The sequence below is a fragment of the Hibiscus syriacus genome, unplaced genomic scaffold, assembly GCF_006381635.1.
Source record: "Hibiscus syriacus cultivar Baekdansim isolate YM2019G1 unplaced genomic scaffold, ASM638163v2 tig00111069_pilon, whole genome shotgun sequence".
Lineage (NCBI taxonomy): Eukaryota > Viridiplantae > Streptophyta > Magnoliopsida > Malvales > Malvaceae > Hibiscus > Hibiscus syriacus.
The window spans coordinates 227291-247507 of NW_024062970.1; the positions used below are offsets into that span (position 1 = coordinate 227291).

General features: G+C 34.5%; 1 protein-coding gene and 1 pseudogene across 2 annotated transcripts; both read right to left on the reverse strand.

The window, feature by feature from the left end:
- Nucleotides 1-1310: 1310 nt before the first annotated feature.
- LOC120151766 lies at nt 1311-13133 on the reverse strand (annotated as a pseudogene).
- A 2436-nt stretch (nt 13134-15569) lies between these two features.
- Nucleotides 15570-19679, reverse strand: LOC120151731 (serine/arginine-rich splicing factor RS2Z33-like). 2 transcript variants are annotated; one of them, XM_039164103.1, is made up of 7 exons: nt 19595-19679; nt 18808-18926; nt 18248-18287; nt 18007-18102; nt 16460-16656; nt 16252-16332; nt 15570-16133 (listed from the first exon to the last, which is right to left on the reverse strand). In XM_039164103.1, exons 2-7 carry the CDS (start codon nt 18912-18914, stop codon nt 15692-15694), a joined length of 963 nt encoding a protein of 320 aa, XP_039020034.1. In that variant the 5' UTR covers nt 18915-18926; nt 19595-19679; the 3' UTR covers nt 15570-15691. The 2 variants fall into 2 exon arrangements, with proteins under 2 accessions (XP_039020034.1, XP_039020035.1); XM_039164104.1 differs by lacking the exon at nt 19595-19679 and having other exon boundaries at nt 18248-18485; nt 18808-18897.
- Between the last annotated feature and the right edge of the window lie 538 nt (nt 19680-20217).

A 20217-nucleotide genomic window follows, 5' to 3' on the forward strand; every position in this document is an offset into this window, starting at 1 on the left:
TTTTAGTACGTTTTAGTACCTAAACTTTTAATCTTTTCAAAACTTAAAGTTAAATTTTGAACGGGATTCTAAAATGAAACAAAAACTAAAGTTTTTAACGACGGGTACTAAAATGAAACAAAAATTAAACTTCATATATGGTTTTGAAAGAAATTGAAGATTTAGGTATTGAAACGGATCAAACTCAATAGTTTAGGTACTAAACACGTAATTTACCCTTTATTCTTTAATTTTACTTAATATAGCATAATATCGGAGCTAGGGATGTACATTTGAATAAAACCGACGTCCGCAATCCTTAATTAGATTTGTATGAAACATAATATAGTATATGTTCAAAAGACCTCACAATTTATCAATGAAGGCTCACACATTCCTACAAATGTGGTGCTCAAACTCAGACGTCGAGTAATATTAGCAATCCCTTAATCAATGAGATCGTCTAATTCATACCTCGATCGATTAATATATTTATATTTGCATTTCAATCGATCAAAAAAATTAATATCAATGATTAAACAAAAAAAAACACATCGAATCTATAATTACCGGTTGAAGTTAAGAGAATAATAATGATAATAATATCATTTCATTAAAATCAGGAATCTTTTTAGTAAAAATAAACTGGAAAACAGAAATGATGAACCCTAATCCAACTTTAGTGAAAAGCACAGGGGGCCTTACTTCAATTAATGAATAATAAAGGTTTGATGTACGAATTTAATAATTTTGGGCTAAAAGATTTAAAAGCCAATATTAGCTGCAAATTGCTTCAAATGCACCTTAAGAATCAAATCATGTGTTGGCTAGATTTTTTGGTTTTTAGATTCATCTTGTCTCCTACTGATCTAAACTGGTGAAATTGCCCTTAACGTCCTTCTATTATAGAGACAGGTTCAAATTAGTCTATTTATACGTAAACCGGATAGAATAAGCATTTGTTGTTTTAGAAAAGTAATATTTAAATTATTTTTCTATTCGAGTACAATTCCAAATAAAAAACTTCATTTGTAGTGTTATAAAATTGGATAAGATAATAACAATAAATTATAAATAAAAGGAAATGAGCATTACAAACACACATATAGGGGTGTAAATGAACTAAGTTCAAACAAATAAAGTCATGTTCGCGTTCATTTAAATGTTTAATACCGTGTTTGTATTCGTTTATTTATCTTTTAAGGTGTTCAAGTTCGGTTTGTGTTCATTTAAATGTTTAATATCGTGTTCACATTCGTTTATATATCATTTAAGGTGTTTGTTTCGTTCGTTTAGTGTTTGCTAACATGTAAACTATAAAAGAAATTATACACACCAAATGAGTGCCATTCATATTTTATATATCAAACACAAGTCATAGTGACCTTCACCACTTAGGGTAACATAAACCATAATAAATCAAATCCATTCCTTCCCTCTTTAACAGATAATCAGTAAAGACCGGAAACACGAACAATTTCCGCACTCCGAAAAAGATTATTTTCAGTTCATCGTCCCGGAAACCACACATCGGGATCCATTCTACGTACTCCGAACTAAGACGGATAATATCTAGTAAAATAGCAAGTTAGACGTATCGCGTACCTTGCCTATATGAGAAAACCCATGAAACAACAGTTTTTGCAGGAAGGCTGATTTCCGGCTAACCGGCAACGTATCATCAAAATTCCGTTTCAAATCGGACTCGAAAGAGGATCATTCAACCATATGGCTGTTTCTGAGAGCTCAAGCCACTGTTGTTCTCAATCCTTTGTCTAATGTCTAGGCAAATAGAGGTGCAAATCTGATACCCAGACATCCGAATTTTTAACATTTTACCATGAATCTCACTTTTTTCTTCCATAATAAGATCCACTTCCAGAATGGCTATGGTGGCGATGACGGGATCCTCCGATCCTGCTGCTGGATCCTTCCCATGAGTTCCCACGGCCATAAGCTCGAGTATTTCCACTTGACCAATTCAATGTCTGTGTTCCGAGTCCATTATTCTCTTCCTCAACCCTGTCATTGTACTCCAAGACCAGCCTCTTAATGTCTTGTTTCTCTTCAAACTCGGCTGCTTCTTTCTGTTTCGTGCTTTGGACAAGCGTACAGTCTCGAGGAATATACATTTGCTTTGTTTGTTGTTTGTTCCCTCGCTTCACGAGAACTTTCACCTGAACCTCCCGGCTCCCTCCAGACTCTTCATCCAATGCTTCATCACCGCTTTCCCCTCCAACAAGCCTTCCGTGATGATCTTTGCTAGAACCCTCGAATACGTTCATCGGAATCATCATGTTTAATGTAGGTCGGCCCCTCAACTCCAACTTGCGTTGCTCCATGCTCTCCTGTAATTAAAATCGAATCGAAATGAACAGCAAGCCAACTATTTCTTACATAATTTGAACTCACTGACCACATTAGACAAAGATTTAACAATATTAGTAGAACTTAGTCTCGGCAAAGGGATAAAATTCACAAAGCAAGCTAGAATATCAAGCTTGGATGGAATGGATTTTGTGAAAGGGCCGAATAGGGGCAAAGGTGTCTGTATCAGGGTGAAATACGTGGGGATGATTTCCTGGAAACGCATTGAATGCAGTTCTGTTAACCGTAAGAAACTGGATAATTTCTCTTATAAACAAATAACAGCGATAATTAAAAATGAGAGCTTACCTGCACTACAGCCCGGAGCTCCTGATCAAAATTGGCAACTTCTAGAGGATTGAGCTCGGCTACCTTCTGCCTGAAATGAACTTCATCATCCTCATCAGAAGCAGGTCCACCATCCTCCTCATCCTCCTCATCAGAATCACACCCACCATCATGATTCTCTTCATCCAAATCATCTTCATTATGTCCCTCTGGTTCAATGGTTTCACTCCCTGATTCACTGATACTGTCACCGTCACCGATTTCCTCATGCATTCCACCATTTTCTTCAGAACCATTCAAAATGCTTGGTTGATCAGCTGAGATGGAATGGGAAGTAGTCCTGCTAGAAGGCTTTTCAGTATCGGAGTGCTTCTCGTTACTTGTCTTGTCAGTTGAAGCACTATGTTCACGTTCCTCAAGTTCTACTAAAGCTGCATTAACTTCTTCCATAGATGAATACCGGTTCATGTTGGGATGTAATTCGGCAAATAAGTCCTGCATTTACCGCATTTATACATCACAGGACACCTTTTAGAACAAAACATACAAAAAGAGGCTGAACGAAAAAATATTTATGCATAAAAGAAGTACCATTAACTTGCCCACAAATCTTAAGTTCTATTGTAACCAACCACGTGGAGATCATACTGACAATTAAGCATTACATCTATGTTTTTCTGACTAGGAAGTGAGTGTCGGATATGGATGTGTCCAACATGGATATGCTCACCTTTTTCCAATCTTTTCCAATATAGTTGAGGAATCACACCCCATTGGACATGGGTACTTTGGGGAAAATGAAGAGACGAGAAACATAGTATTCTACGCCAATGCTAAGATAGGTTTTCTAACATTGCATGGATAAAAGTCGATAGTGAAACATGTCAGCACTTGCAGTATTAAAGGGGACTAATAATGCAAGTTCATCCTCTATATTAAGCCCATTAAAAAAGGTAGCCAAGCATGGAAAACAGTTTCAACAGGCTTTGATCACACCAAAAAGAGAGAAAGCATTCTTTTTCCTATGATTAGCAAAGGACAATTCTAGAACTTGAAATAAACATTCCAATTTTGCTTACCTGCAAATCGAATTCAATATCCAGTGGTAACGCACCCTTGCTAAGAATATACCTCTGGAAGTGTACCAAGAACCGATCAAGTTTTCTCTTGGAAGAACCTCGGTCAAAGTAGTGCCCACATGTCTGAAGAAGAGTAATAACCATCCTGATCCGAAAACAATCCTCAGGTGGATCGAGGATATCTTGCTAACAATAGAGACAATCAAATCAGACCACGAAAAATTGAATCAAACGACATTCAGTACAAAATCTTACACATAATAACAACAAAATCGTTTAAAACTCTTATAAACAGTCTTATCTCCGAACAATTAATGAAGTAATCATTTGAAATCCTTATTTTCTCTATATAACTTCAATTCTAGGAATTAGAAATTTTCTATTAGGATTGTTCTGTATATTACTCTTCAAAGGTGATAAAATAATTTCAGCAAGTTCTGCGAGACAATGTACCCTACAGTTAAACATGTTACTTAATAGTTTAAAAACCTAGCAGTCCCCATGAGTTGAGTTTATTATTATTGGGCTCATCATTCACAGCATTTCTAAACTTCATTTATCCTATATTTTTAACTAACCAGAAATCTCATTTAATTTTTTTTCTTTTCTCAAATCAAACCCTCTTTTAACAGATCAAGACTCATTTGAATCAAACCTAAACAATTCAGAAAACCCTACCCTTCTGTAGCATGACCCTAAAATTCCTAAATCCCAACCCATCATAATCCCCAGAGAAGCAGCAATGCATCAGCAGATATGTTCTACAAAATTAATTCCTCTCTTTGAATGCATTGCCAAAGAAGCTCAAGGAACAAAACACACATGAATGTTTTAGAGAAAAATTAGAGAGAGAGAGCTTAAGTGCCTAGAAAGCACCACTGCCGAGCCTAGCAAGCATACCATATCCCTATGTAATTGATAATCATATCAATAAGTCAGATATCTTGATACCTCAGCTGTATCATGGCCAAAAACAAGAATCAAATAGAGTGTTTCAAAGATGACAGAAGAATCAACATGCTCATAGTTGTATAGCTCCCCAAGAAAACGCATATGAGCAATGCGCCTCTGCTGCATCCCATAATCATTTAACTCCAGGCCAATTCTAATCTCCTCCAGAACCTGAAAGTACAGAATATAACAACCATGAGTAAACCACGGGAAAAATTCATGGGTGTGTGTGCTTCTACTCTTATCTGCAAGGAAGATTGTGCTTGAATTTGCCATAACCATCAACAGGAAAGATGAGACAGGAACAAGATACACAAATTTCTCAGAAGCTAGGCAAAAAACCTAATAAAAATATAAGTTCTAATGATAGAAGCTCATGGCTTTATAGCAATATATTTCCATCTTAGTTAAAAAAGAATCTCACACTGGAGTCATCAACACTCAGGTTGAACAAAAAAGTCTAATTTCAAAAAGGCCTAGTCAAATCCTAAAGTATCAAAACTTTCTCAAAGGGCAGCATTCTCCAAGCATATCTAACAAACCAACAAGGTACCTTGCAAAGCAATACCCAACTAAAACCATGGGGAAAAAAACAAAATTAACGGTCCAGGTCATGAGACATCTATTTTCCCGCATCCTACCTTCCTAACACAACAAAATAATAGAATCTCTAGAGCAGGCATAACACAAGAAAACCTCCTCAAGACCATCATATCATGTTGGCAAGAATTTCTCCACGGACTCAGCTGAAAACCAAGGCAAATAGATTACAAAAAAAAAAGGAACTCTACAGGTTAAAACTATACATTAAAATTGAAACATAGGCCTAATTGGCAGATTTTTTTGTATTATCACCACAGTGTTCAATTGTTCACAAAAGGTATACACTAAAAGGAATTTTAACAAGTTATGAAGAATGTATTCTACAGATAACATAGATATAGGAGAATCAAAATTCAACTCAAGAAGAACTAGCACTAAATTCAGGAAGTAAACCTCATCGACAACAGCAACAGAAAATTCATCATGATAGCGACTCAAACCAGCAGTGAGAGAAGCAATCAAGTGAATCTGACTATATTTCCCCTTGTGAACCTTCATGAAGCACTTTAAGAGGTATGATTCGCATTCACTCCACGGTAATTTACGAAGTTGCCTCAGAACATGCTCAATGGAAGACTTGTCAAGATCTGTAAATAATAACTTCCTAATATACTGCAAAAGTATTTGACAAAACTCAGTAAGGAGGTTTAACATCAAAACAAGTAGAGTATATTATCAGGAAAAGCAAATTATACCTGGTGCAATGGAGGACGAACTTTAGAGACCCGTGCAGATCTTTCAGGCGGTTTGCATAGATAGTAAGCATTTTCTACAAGTGTGCGGTGTCGAGGATCCAAATTCTTTACATTTTTCAAGCGCATCAATATCTCCAACATGTTAGCCATTCTGATGGTAGTGTCAGGAGAACGATACAGAAAACGACCACAAGTCTCAAGAAGATTGCAAGCGACATCAATGTTATGATGAGTGAAATCATCTAAACATGTCTGGTACAAAGGAAAATAGAATAAGAGAGCATCCAGAACAGGTTTGGATTTATAGCGTCCAACTTATAAGACAACAAAATGAGAGCAACAAGCTGATTGCTCCTAATTTTTATAATTCTGGTCGTTTCAAAAGTTCATAAACTCCCATAAGAAAGGAAGTATCATCATAGTAATAAGCGCGGGGATATAAACCAACATTTATCAGTTAGCTGTTTTGCACATACCTTCAGACAACTGAAGACAAGACCAGGCGGTGAAATTTTGAACTTACAGAGTTCTGCAATAAACCTAATGTTCCTGATTTTTGTTTCAATGTTCATTTGATCCTGCAGTTAATTTCAATTTTGAAATATAAGTTATAATTATATATACCTGGTAAAATGAAATAAATGTAGAGATGAAGACAGTTGCAAAGAGAACAGGGGGGTCCACAGGGAAGCAAACCTTTTTATTAATTAAGAAGTTGAACTCTTCCTCCAACATCTGCAAGAGCATAGCAGGAACATCCTTCATACAAGTTGACAATGTTGCAACCATGCGTGAGTAGTATGGAAGCAACTCCAAAGAAGTCCGTGGAACATTAAACAATGCTCTCACAAGTCTTTTCCGATTTGATTTTGAATTCAAATAACAGAATTCCACCTGAAAATTTCAATGAACAATGCAATGATCCTTTAAAGTTGAATAATACCCCGTCGAAAAGCGGCACTCAACAGTAGGACTGAAAAAAGATATTACCGTCAATTGATCAATAAGGTCACGACTCACACAACCTGGGAGTCTTTGCAGTAGAGCATCCAAATTTGTCCCTTCGCTACCTTTGACCTTTTCCTTTTCATTTTCACCTTTTTTATCAGTGTCTTTTTCTCTCTCTTTCCCTTTCTCCTTGTCTGGATCTTTGGTCTTTTCCTTATCTTTTTCATCTTTATCCTTCCCTTTCTCTATACTTTTACCTTCTTGCAGAGTACCAGAGTCTGCAGAAGCCTCCGCAGCATCTTGTGACTGGAGTACTTTGATCTGCTTCAGAAGAGGATTCCTAAAAGGTACACCAAATCACCAATAACCATCAAATAGAGAAGACTATTTACGAGTCATAGATCAGATCTTTCAGAAAGGAAATTTAAACAGTCATTAAGTCCATCACTGACTCATCCTGCCCCACCTAGCCACCAAAATGATAAAAAGGAAATGAATTTCGGGCATAGGATGGGTGCACAGCAGTTAAAAAATTAAGAAATGGTTCAGTCCACCTTTGAGGTTTGCTACGTTAAAATGCTTTTCTTCTATAATATCTTTTTTAGTTTCATTTTTAATTTTTATCTCTTTTGTTAAACAATCAGATTCAAAGTTTGGATCATGGTTGGTAATGATTGGTGGAGCAAAGATGAGCATCGAACATGAAATGTTAGAGCAGAAGCTGCTGATGCTTGAACTCAATCAAAACTTAATGCTAAAACAAAAGGAACAGTGTATTATTGGCAGCATAGAAGCACAGACAAGCCTACAGGAATTGTTAGCTTCAAATTGATCCTAATTGAACTAATGATAATGTTCAAAATTTTGATCTACTTACAGTTGGTTGCTCTTGTGCCTTTGATGTTTGCTCACTTTCCTTGGACTCAGATTCTCCCAATAATACTGCTGGGACAAATGCTCTGTGAAGAACATGTACACAATGCTCTTAAAAGCATGAAAATACATCTTTTATTTCAAAAAAAAAAAAAAATCAATGAAAGGCCCAATAGAGAAAGTCTCTCCTTAACTAACTAAATAAAGACCACAACATACCTAAGATCAGGTAAGCATTCATAGAAAGCTCTAGTGTCGTCATCATCCCATATAGCTTCAAGGTTCGAAGACTCTTTTCCAGATGCTGGAGATGAAGCATCATCTCCAGTGGTAACCCTGGTTGTGTGACTGTCCTCCGGCATTACCGGAGGCTGCATATCAAGTGCTTCTGCTAAACTGCAATAAGAAATAAAAAATCAGTTATGGATGGTTTCTTTTGCAAGTAAAAAGAACTCATATATTTACTCGTGATGCAAAAGGAATGCTTGATACAAAAATTCAATAGTGGAAAAATAAAAATTTTGAAGAGGGGTTGAATAGCACCAACCTGACAGTTTTACAGTGATTTATCATCTTAGCCACCAATTTTTTTTCTTTTCTGGGATAAGTTAGCCGCTAACTTTGGTGGGACATAAGCGACCCTAATTAAACTGGGGTCTAGAGTTCCAACATCATAAAGTTGCTATTAAGTGAAAAAAATTGTATCTACACTGGTCTTGACAAATAGAAAAACACTTCATCACAATTCCATTGCACTTCAATCTTTATTCAAAGAAATCACTAAATCTAAAAGTTCACAAAAGAGGCACAATGAATCAAGCCCAAAACCAGCATTTTTGCCACAATTCTTGATACAATTGCTCATCTGAATGTCATAAGAGATCTAAACCCTAGACTCATAATAGAAGAGCCATCTTAGGTACACACAATGCAAATCATCTGAGGAAGCATTTAATATCCAAACCTTAATTTATATGTAGTGCGCGTAAGAACTAGTAGCAGCTAATAATTTAAGTTTTGAAGTGCAGAAAAGTACAATTGGCTCCAATTATGTCAAATGGTAGTTATTTAGAAAAGGCTCATAAACTTGTTAATCACAACATCATTAATCATTCAGGCATTACATGAATATGTACACTAATTAGAATAAAACAAAAGATACCATATTCACCATGGAAAGCTTAATATCAATCAATCGACCCATTAGTCCAGTTCCCATTAAATAAAAAGTCCATGAAATTGACATCATAAAGCAACTTACGATGAGACATTGCGGTACAAATGATCATAAGATTTTCGTAGCTTTTCATATGAAGTTGCATTTTCTTCACTGAGCTCTCCTTTAGCATTTAAAATCTTATTATTCTCATGCTCCATTTGGCGAAGAGACTATAAAAGAAAAACCCCATTAATTAGGGAAGAGGGAAAGAAAGCAAAAGATAATGAAAGAATCAAGCCGTCAAACTTATCAAGTATAAACAAAAGTTCTTGCCAAGGATAAGTTCAAATAAGAACCTCATGACTTATTTTCCCCTAAAGTTAATATTTTCAATTGCAAAAGCTTACTGTATGCTCAGACTGAAGAAGTTCAGTGACAGCATCATAATATACATTGAATGCCTTCCTAAAAGTTTTCTTTTGATCTGCTGTGATACCGAGGCCCTTAAAGAACTGTAGCAAAGTGTCAACATATAAAACATGTCAAACCATAAACTTTCATCATCAAAACCAAAGCTACAAATAACCTAAAATTCAAAATGAAAATCATGATATCTTTACAGAAATAAAACAAATGCAAATTTCAGGCCAACTAAAGAACAAAAAAGAGAGACAAACCTCATCTTGAATTCCTTGACCAGAAATAGGAAGTCCTAGAAACACTCGCCCTTGTCGAGCAAAACTAGCAAGAAGAATTAAATTTGTCTGCGTAGCATCACGGTCCTTCAAGTGCTCTGTGCTAGTAAGATCCTTAATGATACTGATAAAAATACCATTTTCCTCTATAACTCCAACAAAGTACAGTTCCAGAAGAAGTTTCAAAGTGCTACGCTTCTTCATTGCTTTCAAGTTCCTGTCTGCATCCAAATCATCCCCAGATTTTCCAGGAAAGAAGACTTTCAGGAGCCCTTGTATCAGACTTGGTGAGAAATCTTTGTACCTTTGATGAAGCAGAGAGCAGATCTTGGACAGATAGACAATAGTAAATTACCAACAAACTTAAAAAGGATAAATGGTTTGGTGTACAATAAAAAGCTAGCTAGGAAAAATATAGACTATTAATGTTGCAAATAAGTATATTCTTATATTACAGAGAACAAATGTGAATAATCCATCAACACATTTACAAACTTTGAGCAGGCAAAATCATAAGTCATAGAATATGAAGAGAACTCAACATTAAAGAACCAGCAAACCTAAATGATACATGCAGTTACAGATGTCACAGAAATGCATGTCATTCATGATACCAAGAAATCTATACCTATATCCATCAACATATTTGCAAACATTGAACAAGTTACACTACCAAAAAAGAAGAGAAATCTATATAAAAAGGAAATGGGAAGGTTATAGACAATTGCGATAGAAATCCTGTTATACTTAACATAAACCAGGGGAGGTTATTATATACTTATATAGTATATGTGTGTATATATATATATACACAATAAACTAGGGCATATTATCAGACAGACACAGAACTTGACAAGGTGAAATACAAATAAATTGACCACTAAAATAATAAGAGGAACCAGGCTATAGATCTTTGAACTGTACAGAATAAAAAATATTCATAGCTTATATTGTCGAATCTTCATTAAAACTCAAGTCTGCTAGCAAAACCTCAACAGGTGCACACGAGAAAATTGAAAGAGATAAAAAATTACTCGAGAAACTACTACAACCCATTTGGACGCAAAAGACTAATGTTCCTCTTTCTTATTTAAAATCAAAATGACCTACATGATTGCAGCTTAATCACCTTGCTCAAACTGTTATGACATCCAAGTCTTTGGGTTTGGCTAGTGAAACCATGCATAATTTTCAGCTGAAGAGAATATAAGAAACTTTCACATTCAAAAAACTAAACCAAATATGCTAATATTAACTTTGCATGTATGGATAGAAAATAACATAGATCTTTTCTAAGACTATGTACTCGCAGCAAATTAACCGATAAAATAATACATATAACCATAAAATCTATATGCATTTATTAAAACATATAACCATACAATTTTTGGATCAAACTTATTCATGAAAGCTACCTGAACTGCGGCTTGTATATCCGAACTCTTAAGCTTGGCATCACAAATAGCAGAGACAGCTTCACTAACAAATTTACTTAAATTGACACTTCGTAGCTCCTCCATCAATCCTTCCTTCTGCTCTTCATTTATCTGCTTTAATTTTTTAATCACAGCTGTATTGCGCTTAATGCTAGAATCCAAAGTCCTGAGGAATACAGAGTCTAGAACCACGGGAAAAAATATTAACATCTACCTGACAGTTTTTACGTATCAATATCAGAGAAACTGAATTCATGTTAAAAAAATAGATAAAAATGCAAATGCTTCCATGGCAATATAATGAGGGCTGCTGTACAGAACCAGTCCAAAATATATAATCACAACTTATTAAGATGAATTAGAAAGAAAATCTACAAATATATATGTATCATGTATGCATGCATATCTAGTACGGGCTAACATCACTATACGATATACAAATCAATTCAACAAACTTAACCACTTCCATAACGAGCAATGGGCATATAAAAACCCTAAAATGTAGTAAAATTTACTAACCAGGCCTTTCAAGATTCAAATTGGTTTGACGGAGAGCCATTTTGCACTCAATAGATTTCTTAATTTCCTCAAGGCGAGCAACGGCTTCCTGAAATTGGAAGGAAAATATATAAGTCTACTGTATCAAAGTAACTTCTTATCAAGAAAAACACTCTGAGAACAAGAACAAATGATCAGACAGTAAACCTTATTCATCCATTCACATGAAATTAATTAGGCCATTAATCTTACCTCATCACCTTGTTTTCCATGCTGTTCAACTCCAGCCCGAGATTCATCTTCGTGATGATCCATCTCATCTATTATTAATCAAAATAAGTTCCTATATAACTGAAATATCAATAATCAATAAACTCATAATAAAATTATGAATTTAGGAGCTATACAGAACCTTCTATAAGGCTTGTAACAACAGTTAAAGAAACAATACTTAAATAAGAGAATTGAAAAAGAAAAAAAGAGGCCAGTAGCAACAAAAAGGATCTTTTTAGGTTGTCCAGAATCATGCATTTCAAGATAGTAACCATATGAATAATCTATCTAGCACGTCAAATATCACAATCTCATCCAGCATTTAAATCCTACGCTATGTTGCACAAAACATTGTAGCCAACCCCATAACACGGTAATTTCTATTGGAACAATTTATTTTCAATTACTACTTTATAAATCCATGATTATCCAAGTTTTCAATTTTCTTGAAATCCGTGTCCGAAGGTAATGTCCGAAATCCAAATTGTAAATGGAATTGGAATGTGGATAAGATCCTCCAAGGACACTTCAAATACATGGAAATGTTTTTTTTTGGGGGGGGGATGAGCATATAAGCGTCCAAAACTAAAACGCCGTAGTCCAAGTAACATTTTTAATCATAAGTCCAAGTAACATAGTAATAAACTATAATACCCAAAATTCCAGCACAGAAGCTGTGAAGAAAGACTCAAGATACAGAAGCACAAGTCCTATTTCGCCAACTATATCTATACAAATAATAGTATGTTTACATCAGAAAAAATATTGGAAGCGCAAACCACTTCATAACCATTAAAAATACATGCATAAAATAATCAAGACCACGTAATTCTAAAACCCCATTCCCCCTATTTACCACTTTCCTCGATCTCAAACTAAAAAATGTAAACAAAAGTCTCGTCCTTCCACTCCTCGTCACTTCTTTCCAAACAATAAAAAATAGTCAACCAATTGAAAGGGGGGGGATCACATAATTACTCCTACAATCAATCTTCTTCTCATTCACGACTTCACTAAACCAATTAAAATATTTAACAGTAACGATCGTAATAAATCGTTAAAAGAACTCAAAATCATGGAATCTTACTTCACTGAAATCATTATATTTAAATTAAAAAACATAATAAAAAAATGGATCTGATTTTCCAAAAAAAAAAGGTTAAAAACTTTCCGGGATCTTAGAGAGATGGGAAGAGAGAGTTAGGGTTTTACCTGAAACTTTGGGGAAGAAGCTAAGAATGATTCGAAGTAAAGAAGAGAGAGACGAATTAAAGGAAGGGAGATGAGGTGTGAGGCATTTGAAGAAATCTTCTGAAACGAACCCGATTGTTTTTCTCAACAAGAACAAAGAAATATAATATTAAATAAATACATAAACTGAAGCTTTTTCTCCGAAGGCATTCGAAATCGGGTATCGGGTCGCACTTGAATCCGATTTGGAATTTTCTGGTACCCGACTTTGTTTTTTATGGGTAAACTACATATTTAGTACTTAAATTTTCAGTTTTTTAAAATCATGCCAAACGTTTAATTTTCATTTCATTTTAGTATCTATAAAGAACTTTACGTGTTTAGTACATAAACTATCAGTTTTGATCTGTTTTAGTGCAATATATTATCTGTTCGAAGATAACTCTCAACCACTTAATATTGAACACTCATACCCTCGAACCCAACACCTTGAAAAATAACATCAATTCCTTTACCACCTACCCGACTTTAGCTTTTTCTCGACGGGCACATTTTGATTCGAGAGCTCTATTAAAATATATATTTAAATAAAAATATAATTAGACCGAATTGATTATTAGCTGATCGAGTTAAGTGACATGAAACATTAATTTTTTTAAAAAATTAATATTAGAATTAATATATTATAGAAAACGAATTAAATTGAAAAATTATTTTAAATTTTATTTCACGACCCGTTAAGAGCATAAAATTCTATTAAAAGTATATTCAAATAAATCAGCGGGGTTGGTTCAAGTAGTAACCAATTTGATATCGCTTAAGTAAAGTCTCAAGTCATTGTGTATGCAGAAAATTCCCGTTGGAAGACTCGCTCACCAAAGTCAGATACCCAAGTCGATCAAGATTAATCACGACGAAGCCGTATAACATTTCTATTAAACTAACTAGCGAGATTAAAATAGAATGAACCGATAAAGTAAAGAATCAAACCTACTTTTTTTTAATCAGTGACTGATTTAAAAATCGATCAAATTAAAAATATAAAATATCATCCGTGTAGTTAACCCTTTAATTATTACGCAAAATGAGACCGAATCAAAACGTTACGGTTTAATAACACATCAAAAACTTGTACAAATATAAAAGAACAAAAGGGATGAACTTCATTTGAATTTTTGTATGATATCTGCTCAATTGGTTTTGTTTATGCATCAAACAATTCACAATCTCTTCTTTGATCCCATCTAAGGTTCTTAATCGTTTGATAATAAATGTTTATATCATTAAAATATGTGATGTTTGAACCCGAAACGTTCATATCACAATCAACTAATTAACGTCCAGTTCAGACAATTGTCAATTTTTAAGAAAAACATATGTATAATCTGGTAAATATTTTATAATTTTTAATAATCGAAGGTCTTAACAAAGTAGTGTTTATAATTAATAGATTATTCAGTAACTTTTAATAATCAAGAGACTCAACAAAATAATAACTTATAAAATAACATCTCACAATCGATAGAACATTTATATACTTTATCTAATTCTATAAAGTTTATTATAAGGTTATCATAATCAAGAAAAAAAATTAGATGACCCTATTCCCATATGTAATGGGAAGAGGGGAGTAAGGTAGTAGGCTGCCCCAATACCAAATTGAGAGCAGCTTCCGTGGAAGACCTCCGGCAGTCAGAATTATGAATTGCCCACCGTGGGACTCAATTCCACAACCACAAGATTAAGAGCATTACGCTCTACCAACTGAGTTGGACAGGCAATTCGTTATTATAATCAAGAGACTCAACTAAATAAACATTATAATTGATAAAACTTTATAATAAATTTTATAAATGTTCTATCAAAAAACTTTATAAAATAACACCTTATAATAAACTTTATAGAATAACATCTTATAATCGATAAAATATTTATATACTTTATCTAATTTTAAATTATATATCATTCATACATTGAAAGAATAATTTGTCATACATTTATTGAATGGATAATTGATCTAAAACAAATGAAATTAACATTATACATGTATTTTAATAAATAAAATACCAAAGAATATAGAAAATAATTTAAATACTTATTCTTGATCTAATATAAAATATTTACTTTTATCATAATAGTTCGGTTATAGAATAATCTTTGTCAAGATAATATAAAAAAAATCATTTATAATTTAATACAAAAATAAATATTCAAATTATATCAGTTTTTTTATTTAAATAGTTAAATTTTTTTAACATTACACTTTTAATTACTTTAATTATAACAAACATTAAATTCTACCTTGAATAACACGGAACGCTTAGATAATTTAAAAAAAATAAAAATATTAAAATTATATAAAAACAACACATGTTATTTAACGATAAAATTTAAAATAACAACGCAGGCTCCTAAAAGTATAACATTGAAATTGTTAAACATCTAAATTTACCGAAAAATAGTTTTAACATCAGGTCTATAACTTAGATACCTAATTTTAGTCACTTATTTTTATTTTATATTAAGCCTTTAATAAATCTTAAAAGTGCTTAATTTCTTATAACGCAAAACTAATCCATCAAAATATACATCAAGATCTCAAAAGTTCTAGCAAACACAGATTGTAACCAGGTCCTACCATTCAAACCACCGCAGCTTAATTCGACTCGCTGCGTCTCGGAGAAGCATGATTATCGTCGTCTTCATCATCGTAAACTGGGCTTCGGTCCTCCCTAGGGGGCGGGCTGGGGCTGCAGCTTTGGCCGTTTTCCTTTTTGGATCCCCTATAAGGCCTGTCCTCAGCATCAGCTTCACGATCTGGAGTTCTGCTACTTCCCCTGGGACTCGCACTGTAATCCGAACCATTAGCATGTCTGTGATCCTTTGGGGATGGGCTCCGCTTCTCTTGTGGGCTTCTTTCATCGAGCGGTGGACTCTGCTTCCTCCCTTGGGCTGGGGAGGGGCTTCTTCCACCGCACACCGGATTCTGCTTCCTCCCTCGGGTTGGGGATGGAGACCGCCTGTGGCGATTGGGACTCCTTGATCTTCTATCATCACGCTCGAAACTCCTTTCTCGCTTCACAGGTGATCTTGACCTACTGTGGAAGGTCGAGAGATTCAACACAAAAAAGAATGAGCCCGACCAGCTTACAAGACCAAAACAATTTGCGTATCTCAACCAGAATCTTGTTGACGCAGGTAGAGCTCAATACAAACCTGTCACTACGGCCACGGCTGTAACTGCGGCTTCTGCTTCGACCACGTCGGGGACTAGGTGAGCGAGAGTAACTACGACGGCTGCAACAATAAAACAAATAAAATTGACTCCCAAGTACACAAAATATAAGTTTTTCAAATGGTAGGAAAAAACTCCAATTTGCAGCAAACTGGTCAGACCAACAAAAAGAGAGGGAAGGGAAATGACCTCAGCTCCTTTGGACTATTTTGACAGTCTCTTTCTATGTGGCCTCTTTCGCCACAGCGATAACACTTATTCTTCCAATCCCCGACTTTGCAATCACGAGCCCAATGACCATCAATTCCACAATTGAAGCAGCGGCCAGAGCCAGGAGTAGGACCTCTTCCAGCATACTCTCGAGCTCCACCAGGGCCACGGGGCACCTATATTGCGATTCGAATCAGATACACTAATGAGTAGGGGTGTGCAAATTCGGATATCAGATCCGATCCGATCAAAAAATTCGGACATCCGAAAATTTCGGAAACCTAAAATAGCGATCCATATCCAATCCAAAAAATTGGATATCCGAATATCCCGATCCGAATATAAAATTTAATTTGACATAAAAAAATTAAATTTTGTGATTTAATATAATTTATTTGATACCTCTACTATATTATATATATATTTAATTACTACCCACAATAAATAATTAAATATTCTAATTTTTATTGGGTTAGAGCTTCAATGGGATAATGGTAAATTCTTCAAAAAAAATTCCAAAATAATCCACCTTAAGCATTATTTCCCAGAGTAGGGTAATTGCTACAATACATTTAGAAGACTCCAGGATTGCATGGAGTCTTTAGTTGCAGACTCCATGACTGCTATGCGTATTTAATCTTGGCAAAACTAAAGACGCATGGTAATCTATGCGTCTTCCACCAAAAAAATTGAAGTCGCACGGTGTTCCTAGCGTCCTTTTGATACTATAGCAATGACCCTAGATCAGGAAATAATACGGCGAGTCTTATACGAGGAAATATTTTTCCCACTGCTCTACATGAGCAAGGCAACCGAGCTTTAATGAGTTGAGGGTTACTTATTAATTGGGCTAAAGGAATTTAAAATCTAAAAGCCCAATTTATTTCGGATAATCCGAAAATGGAATTTACCCAATCCGTATCCAACCCAATTATCCGAATTTTCCCCCGGATATCCTATCCGAATTATCCAAAAATCAAAAAACAGATCGGATCAACGAATCGGATCAATCAGATAGGATCTTTTTGCACACCCCTACTAATGAGTCAAGTCTAGGACAACAATCTTCTTATAGTTTCTAATAAAGATACCGAGTGGCAACAATGATATTCTAATGCCTGGTTACATAAAAGGCTTTTAATCTCTTTCTTCCCAGCAGCAGCAGCTACTTACACTTAATTTAAACATCAAACTCATGATCATAAAGCATATCCATGAGAATATCAGTTTATTACCAAACCACAAGCATCTTATATTTTGCTGCTTTAATTATTTATATCTATAGGTCTACATTGTCTGATTTCAGAAATCCACATCAGCATTTAGACATATTACTAGCACCCTAAGCAGCAACAGAACTGAACATGCAAACTTGTATGTGTCACACAATCCAAAAATCAGAAGGCATTAGGAAAATGACTACTTAAAAAACATTAACCAAATAATATTAAATTTCTCATTCGGTTTCATATAGCATCCACTGCCTTCTAGAAAACTTATAGTAGTGAAGTTATCATAAAACTTACTCCCTTGGCAAACTCCACAATGATACGGCTTCCATCTAGGTCTCGACCATTCAATGAATGTCTTGCATCATCAGCATCTCTAGGTTCACGGAATTCCTGTTATCAAGGAGGCAGACAAAAACACACAAGACGAACAAAGAAAAGATCCAAGAAAAAGATCATATCTTCAATATGGTGAAGAAATTATAGATAACAAAGAAGAGTTTTTCAGTTTAAATTGGAAGAGATTTGAAATACATACGACGAATGCATAGTCTCGCTTCATATCCACATCACGTACTCTGCGCAAACGGGTGCCACAAACAGTAAGGCCATCATGACACAATTATCAAGGGTTGATAGTTCGCCCCTCACAGATGAACGAAAAACACTGACATTTGAGATTGTTGCCATTTCGATAAAAACACGCAATAACACTATAGAAAGACTCGCCAAATCCACCAAGGTCACCCTCTCACCATAGACCTCCAGGTTATGACCTTCAACAAGATCATTTGAGTTAAAGCAGACTGACTCATGGAGGGTTGCAACATTCTCACTCATATTCGAATAGGACCAGGGGTCATGCTCTACATTAAGGGCTTCGTAAATGAGACTATTTTCTCGTACATCATTGTCACTACACCCAGAATCAATCCTAATGGCCTTCAATGCAAAAGAATAGAACCATGAAAACTCAAACTAAGGGGGGGGGGGGGGGGGAACTTGAACAAAGTATGTCAAATGAACACAGCTTTTAAACCAGTCTAATAAGTAGGATAAACTCACGAACTCTTCAACATAGCAAAAAGATTCCATTACCTCCCATATCGGCTAAACATGTCCTCTAGATCACGTGATCTTGTCCTCGACGACAAGTGACCAACATATAGGCGAGTGCCACCACGGCGATCATCATACCTAGGCATTTTTTCCTTTCCCTGCATTAAAAGTTGCCATTAGAATCCTGGGGGGGGGGAAGGCACACAAATTTACATGATAAAACACTCCAATCATCATTAATGACATCAACAATCTACTTTAAGCTCAAGTCACCTTAAAGCTCAAGCTTTTGCTTCCATCATAGAACAGATAATAGAAATAGATTTTCAATGTAACGGACAACTAAAATGTAACAAAAACTATAACAGGAACCTTCTATATATTAATAAAATCATGCATATCCAATTGCACACAGAATTCAACTGTGGAAAGCTAACAATCAAACAATATCTAAACAAACCCATAGTTCATGTTATCTTTTATTATGGATTCCATAAATACACAAGCAAAATTAAATACATATAAGCTTCAAAAGGAACAAATCTGAGAAAGGGATTTAATTTTTCAGCTCTCAATTCTAAAAGGCTAATCGACTAAAGCATCAAATCAGTACATCTTTAAACTACTATTACAAGTCATAAGAAAAATATATGAAAAAAGTGGGTATTTAAATTTTAAAAAGTACAAGCTCGACGATTTATCAGATCTATAAAAAAATCAAGAAGTCAGAAACGTAAGAGCATGAGATCTCAAAATTAAATGGCAATTAAAAATAATAATTAAAGAATATAAATTTAAAAAAGAAGAAGTAGAAGATGAAGCTTACGATTAAATTTCAGAGGAGAGAGAGGGGAAGGAGAAGATGAAAAACCCTAGATTTTTCGAAGAGAACGAGAAAGCTTAGCTAAACGCTGCGTTTTATTTTCCTCATTTATAGGGACTTTAAGCCTCAAGGATAAGGATCATTCGACGCTGAAAAATCAGAGGATACGTAATTACGAAAGGACCCCTGCCTGGAATGACAATTATAGGCTTGAGGAAGAAAGGGCCTAATTTTAAAATTAATCTTCCACGGTCATACCAGCCCCTATTCTTTTCCAGAAATATTTTAACCAAACATTTCAATTTTTATCAAAATAACTTTTATTTAATAACAAACATTTCAATTTTTATCAAAATAACTTTTATTTGATAAAAAATATTAATTAACGTATGTTGTTGATATATGTATTATTAATATTATATTTTTATATATATTTAATTAATAATGTGGTATATATTATGTCATCATTTTAAGTGACGTGACACATGATATATCATCAATATAATAACATGACATTTAACATGTTAGCAATAAAATATATATAAAATCATCGCATCAACAATATACATCGATTGATACTTCACTAACAATACTTTCCATTTAATGAGATATTTTATGACGTTTTG

Bases quoted from the DNA above. Each gene is read 5' to 3' on its own strand.
- LOC120151731 (XM_039164103.1), bottom strand. From the start codon at position 18,914: ATGCCTAGGTATGATGATCGCCGTGGTGGCACTCGCCTATATGTTGGT. The intron at 16,333-16,459 runs GTCATTTCCCTT...TTATTGTTGCAG, and splicing joins AATAGTCCAAAGGAGCTGAG to CCGTCGTAGTTACTCTCGCT. The intron at 16,134-16,251 runs GTTTGTATTGAG...GACCTTCCACAG, and splicing joins AGCCGTGGCCGTAGTGACAG to TAGGTCAAGATCACCTGTGA.